The 8,439-nt window shown below is 38.3% G+C and overlaps 1 protein-coding gene across 24 annotated transcripts in view; it reads left to right on the forward strand.

The window, feature by feature from the left end:
* Window positions 1-3,138, forward strand: part of ELAVL2 (ELAV like RNA binding protein 2) — an 82,219-nt gene extending 79,081 nt beyond the window's left edge. For 20 of the 24 annotated variants that reach the window (XM_072359037.1, XM_072359038.1, XM_072359039.1 and 17 more), the window contains one exon: window positions 365-3,138. In XM_072359037.1, coding sequence (XP_072215138.1) covers window positions 365-695 — 331 coding nt within the window. In that variant the 3' untranslated portion in view covers window positions 696-3,138. The remainder of the gene's footprint in view (window positions 1-364) is intronic. The other 4 variants (XM_072359019.1, XM_072359018.1, XM_072359022.1 and 1 more) reach the window with 1 other exon arrangement.
* Window positions 3,139-8,439: the final 5,301 nt, after the last annotated feature.

Here is an 8,439-nt window from a genome sequence, read left to right on the forward strand (position 1 = left end):
TTGTTGAGACTTGACCTGAAGTTACCCGTTTTGGTTCATTGTGCATGAAAGACAAACCTTTTGTAGTAGTTCCATGATCCAAACAACTTAATCCTCTCTGTTGTTGTAGCATGCTTTTATTTTATTCTTCTGCGTTACTTATTCCATTTCATCTAAACCAAACACCATTCCCACTGTTCCGTGTTGTCCCGTGCATTTTGTACAGCTGACAAGAATGATAAAAATCCAAATTACTGTTCCAGCTGATGAGTCCCTGCCACCTGTGGGAAGAGCCCCCTACTCTTTCCTCTTTTTGCAACTTCTTTGCTTTTGATTTTCTTAAAGTTGCTGCTCTGTTTTTATTTTGTTTCCCCTCATTCTTCAGTAGGTTTCCCCCCATGACCATTGATGGAATGACCAGTTTGGCTGGAATTAACATCCCTGGACATGCAGGGACTGGATGGTGCATTTTTGTGTACAATTTGGCCCCTGATGCTGATGAGAGTATCCTCTGGCAGATGTTTGGACCCTTCGGAGCAGTAACCAACGTGAAGGTCATCCGTGACTTTAACACCAATAAGTGCAAAGGCTTTGGGTTTGTGACTATGACAAACTACGATGAGGCAGCTATGGCCATAGCTAGCCTGAATGGATACCGCCTTGGGGACAGAGTACTGCAGGTCTCCTTTAAAACAAACAAGACACACAAAGCCTAGCAAGTTATTCTCAGTGCATTAACATTTGAAATCTATACAACAAAGGCAATTTATGGGAAGCTTTCTGCTGGTAAATGCCTCTGTTGTATATCAGTGTGGATATGGGGATAAAATGACTACTTAGCATCCTAAGAGTATGTGAGATTTTTTTATTGCTAATATTTGAATTAGAACTTCTTAAATACCTTTTGTGTTTGAATATTGAAAAGAGGTACAGGGTTTTTGCCTGTCACAGTGCATTCTATTGCCTTCTTTGAAGAAGGTGGACCTTTTAAAATGTTTCATCTAAGGGAAGAAGTTTTTATTTTGTTTTGTGTTTTTTTTAATTACATGATTTGCCATTAACCTATGAGTGAATATTTGAGGCTTTGTGTTAGACTACTGAAGTTCGTTTTGTAATATCTCGATCCACCCTGTGTTTAATTTACGACTTGATGAGTTGCTGTTGTCGTTGTTGTTGAGAAGTATTTTGAAGTTTACATCTTATTTATAAAATTACAAGCAGTATTTATTTTCTAGTTAGTGTTTGGGTTGGGGAAGGGGAGCACATTATAAAAGCTTATTGTAAGAATACTGGAGAACTTTTCATAAAGCAGTACCTTGCCAAAGAGATAAGAGCCTCTTTGATGTGGGTTTAAGAAAAAAAGAAAAAGAAAAAAAAAAAAAAAAAAAAAAAGCCTCTATTTTTATATAAAATAAAAAGGTTAAAAAAAAAATTTGGAGAAACTTTTTACTGGTCCTGGAACAAATATTTTGACTTGAATACTTTGAGAAATCTCTTCATATGACACCTTGTGAGCTTTTAAAACTTACCAGGAAATTTGCAGCTGCTGGGGGAAAATTTAGAAAGGTTTATGACATAGAAATAAATTTGAGACATTTCTGTTAACAAGTAGAGTTGATGGGATGCACTGTTGGTTTCGTTTTTGTAATCATCAGTGGAGTTTTTGATCATCCTGGTTATGTAAGCAGCTCACATTAACTTGTGATTTTGAAACAAGAGAAAACTTAAAAAAAAATAAAAAATAATTTAAAAAAACTATATAAGAGCAAGCAGGAAACTTAAATACTAAGAGACGGGGGAAAAAAAAAATCTGTTCTTCCTAAAGAATTCCCTTCAGATAGAGCTCATGGTGTTTAGTGATGTACTCGCTATTGTTTGAAGAATTGTTTTGTCTTAAGAAAAGACATGTGCATGGTTTGCACAGCAGATGGGTATGTTTGGAGGTATTTTGGAAGTTATGTTCAAGGCTAACACCTGAGCTTTGTGTAATGTAAATAAGACCTTGAGTTATGAACCTTTCAGCTAATTTTGATTATTTTGTTTATTTTTCAACTTACATGCCAAGTGATGGTCAATTCTGAATGTTTCTGTATGAGTTTTTTCTTTGTAAATGGCATTAACATTGTTACTTGAGGTCTGCTTATTCATTTTTGTTGTCCTGAGGACTTGAATTTACAGTGCATCAGATCTGTTGCTATTTTTGTCTGTAGATAGTCTAGCTTCAGCTGTTTATAGTGATGCTACATTTTGGGTTATAAATATGTTTGTGGTTAAAAACGAGTATAGTCATAAGTTTTGATCAAATTTCCTTACATTTTTCATACAAATCCCATAAATACCTGTATGCTACTGAAATTTAACTTTGTATAATGCTTAAATCACTATCTGGGGACATAGAAAGTCTTTACCATATACTGAGGAAATTAAAGAATTACAGAATATTTTCTGATTAGCATCTAGCTTATATTAAATTTTTGAGGAGGAAAAAAAAAAAAGCTGAGGGTTTTGATGCCTTCGCCAGGATGCACTGACAACTATATAGTTACGTCCTGCTTTTTGTATTAACTGAGATGCTCATATGCTTCCCCTTAGAAGAAAGCAATGTTCTATGCATAAACATAGTTGTACACTATCTTTGCAGTTGCGTTTGGTTCTTATTCTTTTAAATTGTAGTTATAAATTTTTCAGTATAGTACAGTACATATACTGTGAAGCGCGTGCTAAAGTGAATAAGCGAGTTTTCATGCTGACCCACTCAATGCTATTCAAAAATCAATTGGCTTCCTGAGCACTTTCTCATTCTTAGGTGCATTTAGATTGTTAAAGCTCTTCTGCATTAAATTGTATATACTGTAGGAAACACAATCTTTCCAATATAGGGAAAACAGTAGCAACATGCTTCTTTCCTTATACTACTCTAGCAAACAACAGCATTGATGAGAAGGCATGTAAATTGGGCTTCACTTTACAGTGTTATCAGAGCACTTAGTAAAATGTAAGGTTGGTATTTATTTGAAGATGTATAGTTAATTCACATCTGTTGGAATAGAAAATATATTCTGTTGAGTATTTAAAGAGGTTGTACATGTTTTCTTTTGTGTTTGGATTCTTTGTACTTTTTCATGTTCAGTACATCAATAAACAAAGTTGAAGGGAAAACAGTCTCATGAGCACGTTTTATTGTGTTGTCTGCCTTCACAGGTGAGCAACCTGAGTGGAAGGTGTTTGCAAAGCTTGTTTGAGCTTAGCTTAGGTTGCTAGTTGCCTACAAGGCAGTGCAGTGGAGATTCATACCAGTTCTGTTATGTTAGGATTCATTTCCAGTGTTTTCAGTTTGTCTTCTCAGTGCTGAGGCAGGTATAATAAATGAGGACTGTTAAATACTTTGCATGGAAAATGAATTTACTATCTGTCCAGCCACCTGCTATCCAGCATAGCTAAACTAATGCTGTATTGTGTTGGGAAAGTGCAAAGAAGGGAGAAGGATTTACTCTTTGTTTCAGCGTTCTTTAGCTGTTTGATCACTGAATTTTCTCCATTCATTCTTTGAGTACGTGGCTAATGGATATCCAGTTACCTCGTTCTTTCACCTTCTCAGCACTTGAAGAATGCTTACATTTATTACTAGCTTTTAAAGTACCTGTGTTCCCAAGTTCACTGGCCTTTCTTGAGTGCAAATGAATTTTCATCAGCGATAATAAAACTCCAGTAGTGGCATACAGTTCTTTCACTCTTTTGTTTACATTTCCAATGCGAAGGTGTTTGCATTGATAACTGTGTAGTATATGTTGCACTGTGGAGCATCTCCCATCAGTGCACTGCATTGGAATCATGTTTACATAGAAGATTCACTCCGAAGTGTGAAGGACAGATCCCTCAAGATGTCTGTTAGTCACAACTGTTGTTAAGAAACTATTTACATGCAGAAAGTGTGCTGGTGACTTCATATGGTTATGTGCTTTGGTAGCTAGAGTGCTGAAATGAGGCAGTTGCAGGGCTTGGCAACAAACGAGTGGCTGTATGTGGAGTTTGTATTCAAGCAGAGACCTGTGTTCAGCCTGCACACTTTCACAGAAGGGTGGTTTTGGTTCTCAGATCAGCATGAGTTGAGTAGCTGTCCTGGGTTGAATTGCTGTAAGGACAAAGTGTGTTTTAGTAATTTCCTTCAGTTTTAATTTTAAACTGTTTATGTTTTGAGGGTTAGCTGCAGGTAAACAGGCCATCAGAGAGCAACACAAAAAACTACCAGCTGTAAAGGCAGTTGTCCAGAAGAATGTTTTGTTCTGGAATGTGATTGCCAAGCACCTTGGGTTAGTCAGTGCTGGTGAATAAGGGAACCTGGTGGGATTTCTTACAGACGGGGCACTTTTCTCACTATGTTTAAATTTTTCGGTGGAAGAAAATGTGAAATCCATTCATGAGGTTGTGGTGGTGGTGTGTTGCAATTGTAAAGAGTTCCAGGAACCTCCCCTAAAGTTAGAGACGGATGGTGGCAGATGAGACAAGCAGGAAACAGCAGAGGGGAGAACTGTGACCTGAGGACATGTGGAAGTATGGGGACTTGTGGAAGGATTATCACAGCAGAAGCATGCTTGAGGCTCGTCTGCCCTTTGCTGCAAAGTATAAACATGATGTTGTGGCAGATCAGCTTCCCACCTGCATCTAGAAAGGCAGAGAGCATTTTCCCATTGTGTGAAGAGGGAGCATGCTTTTTTGAGTGGTCAGCTGTCTGTTAGCGCTGGCCGTGTTTATGACATGTTTGACATCCAGTGGCCATGAAGTACTGCTCTGTCCAGCTGTACTGCTGGGAAGACCTGAGAAGTGTTTAAAAGTCTGTATTTTGCTGCATCATCACTTAACATACTGCTTGTGGGCCTACTATATGGGTGGGAATGGGGACTTGAGCTAAAAAGTGTTGAATAGAAAGAATTAGGTGTTACTTCCTGACAACAAATTTTGTAGCTGCTTCTAAGGCAAGCAGAAGAGTGTTTTTATACATCCGCTGGAGAAATGAAGACAGTTTGAACTGTTCCATTATGCATAAAATAGCCCGGAATTGGACACTTTGGTCTTGTCGCTTTTGTTGACCCAGTATTGCAGTTTTTCTGTATGCTGCTGCATTGGGGCACTTGGAATTTGTTAAAAGCAAGAATTATCTCTTTTTTTTTTTTTTTTTTTTTCTATTAATTAATTGTATTAATTAAGCTTTGCAGTAGGTGGCATCTTTCTTAAAGCAGCACTGCACTGATGACTAATGCTTTGGGCCAGCAGGTGTTGTAAGCACATAGAAGGTCATCAGAGTGAAGCAGCTTGAAGGTGATTTGAGGTCTTCTGGTGGGAGAAGATGGAAGAGGGAATCTAATAATGTCTAAGAAGAGTCTGTTGTGGGGGGAAGTGCAGCCTGGATCTGAAAGGCTTGAATTCTGTTGCCCCCACATGTGAGAGAAGAAAATATTAATGAAAAAATGCAAGCCATCTAAGCTGGTTGGCACTTTCAAAGCACCATGAGTAATTTCAGTGGTATAGGAGATAGTGTGACTTTAGGCAATCGAGTCTGGTACCTTGCTGTATCATCTTGCATGTTCTGGTTTTGACCAGTATTTTGAGTCATCAATAGAAACGTGGAAGACTTTATTCGTAAAGGACCCTGCTTTAAAAACCAAGCAATACTGCAGTAAGTTCATGTGAAGTGTTCTATTATGTACAACATAATATTTCTGTTTACAGCATGATTTCTGTGCATGCGTCGATGTCTGTGTTTTTTGTGACCCTATAGTACTGCAAGGAAAGCTGCTAGAAATGCTCTCCCAGTGTAGATTATAAATGTTGTATGCTTTACAAAGACACCAGAAAAGCTGTTTTTTCAATCTGAGGCAACTTGTACAGTTAAATTATCCTCATTTAGGCAGTAGACCCTTACAGAACTTGCTTTGAGTGCAGTGATTTAGTTATTTAATGCTCTGCCGATAGGAACTTCTGTAGGTCATCCAGCTGCTGGTACAACAGGATTACTTATCAATACCTCTGGAAGACAACAGCCTCAAAGATATATATATATACACACATATATATATATAGCCCTGAAAATCAGTTCCTTATATATATATTTTATGCCCACCTGTCTGCAAAGTCTGGTGATATCTTTTAGAAAAGCCGTGTGTTCCCCAGCAGCCTGTTCTCTCAGAAGGAAGGGGATTTGTCAGGGTGACGTGTTTGTTTAGATTTTTTCCCCTGCTGCTGTCTGTCCTTTGTGTGGTGGCAGACTTTATTTTTTATTCTTGGTGTTAAAATACACAGGGCCATTCTGCCTTCCAGTTCCACCTGCCTGTCTTCTATGTTAAATAGTTGACGTTTTATGAGGAATTTACTCCAAAGACCTTACATTGTCATTTTCTGTCTTGGTCTGATGTGCTGCATATCCATTGCAAACAGCTGTGGTATCTGTATTTATTACCAGAAGCAAGGTTGTTACAGATCTGAATTTCTGTTTACTGTTTTTGAAATAGGCAGAAGATTGCTTACATATAAAACAACAGATGAAAATACTGATGGTGGGTTTTCTTTAACCTTCTGTATAAACAAAAGGTTCTCTAAAGTGTGGTATACTTCTTGGAGACTTCACCTGATCGTATTCAATCTGTAGAGACCAAGAGACTGCAATTTAAAAACTGTTCAGATTCCTTAGCCATTATTAGAAAAAGGAAGAGATGGGAGCAAGTGATGAGCAAATTTCCTCCCTCATGAATTTAAGGCGATTACTGTGTGTGTCAAAATAACTTTATGTTCTGTTTTCTATGCAGATGTTTCTCATTGGCAGGAGCTCTAGAGGACTCTCTCTCTAGGACAATGATGGAAGTCCTGCTTAATGTATAAAGGCCAGGTTAGAATTCTTTGGGGGAAAAGGAGTTGGCACCTCTGACCACTTTAGTTCCTGATGATGATACTGCAAAGTCTTTTAGGACTCTCTTCCATTGAAGTAGACCAATTCTTTACAGTATTCCAGATGGGGATATTTTCTTTCTACTTAATTGGACTAAGGCTGAGATCATCTTAAAGCATTGTCTGGTTCTTAATCTTTTGTTTTTGTAGACTTTGAGCATGAAGCCTTGCAAGATCTAATGCAAGGAACAGACATAGTGTAAGATTTTGGGGGGGATTTTTCAAGGTGTTCTGTGATGAGTGTTCCTCCATCCAGAGGAGGTCAGCAGAGTGCCAATAACAAATCGGATGAAACAAGCAACTGAGTCTGACTGTAGGAGTTGAATGAGCCTATTGAATGAAACAAAATGCATTCCATCTTCTTCAACAGGTCACCCTGGCTGTGGGAGAGTCTGATAGATGCATCCAATGTGAATGTCCCATCAGACTTGCTGGTGCTCTTTCAGTGGATGAGCCCACCTGTATACCCGAGCTGCCTCATGGCAGCATGTTGATACTTTCATCTCTGCTTGAGTAACTTCAGCCTAAGAATATCAGCCTGGTTTAATTCTGTCTGCTCTGGTTCAAGCTCCTTTGCCTAGCAATCAGAAATTGTCATATTCACGTTAAATGGTACTTTAATTTAAAGGTTGTAAAGATTTTGTTCCTCATTATGGCCACTTAAATGCCTTCAGATATTGGCAAGTCTTACAGATTCTGGATATCTAAATCTAGGCAGCTACTCGCCAGCTGAGCTGTCAGCTCTGTGAGGACTGATAAGCCAGCAAAGTTGGTTTAGGGGAGGTGTGTACTTTTTGCATCTCAGCTGTAGCTGGCTGTGTTGTTGTTTCAGCTTCAGCCTGCTGCTTTGTGCAGAATGCACAATGGAAGGAACATTGCTTCGAATTCAGATTTTTTTACTATGTCAGTATGATGTCTATGAAGTTTTCAGGATCCAGTGTGAAGAGGTGAGCAGAAAGATAACAAAAGTTTCATTTGATGTTGAATAGCTGGTATGTTTTCTGTCCTTTTGGCTGTATTCTTCTCTATTGTGTGGACTGAAATGCAGTGTTCAGCTTAAGTCTATGTTCCTAATGGCTTTGTCTTAAAATTACAAGAATCTCCTACTTCATGTGTTAAGATCATACGTTACCACTACTCCATATTAACTTATGGAAGAACTACAGCAGTGTCAGTAGATTTGCAAAACAAAAAAAAAGATTTCCCTAAGCATGATGGAGTGATGCTCAGGAAGGAATGAGAGCTACTTTGATGTGTAAATACTATCTTTTCCTTTGTTTTAGGCTGCATCTGCTGTTTTCAATTCCTGCAGGATGTATGAGTGCAGTTGACAAGATGCATCTGTTTGAGGTGCTGGGAGAGAGAAGATTACAGAAGAGATGATCCAGCCCATGTCACTGATTGCTGAGAGTGGAAGAAGCTTTCTTAAATAAAGGAAAGCTCATCTGGATTTCTGTGCCAGAAGAGGTCTTCACAGGTGAGAAAAGTTGTTCATAACATCATCATTTACTATGCAGTTAA

This window comes from Excalfactoria chinensis, chromosome Z (genome assembly GCF_039878825.1).
Source record: "Excalfactoria chinensis isolate bCotChi1 chromosome Z, bCotChi1.hap2, whole genome shotgun sequence".
Classification (NCBI taxonomy): Eukaryota; Metazoa; Chordata; class Aves; order Galliformes; family Phasianidae; genus Excalfactoria; species Excalfactoria chinensis.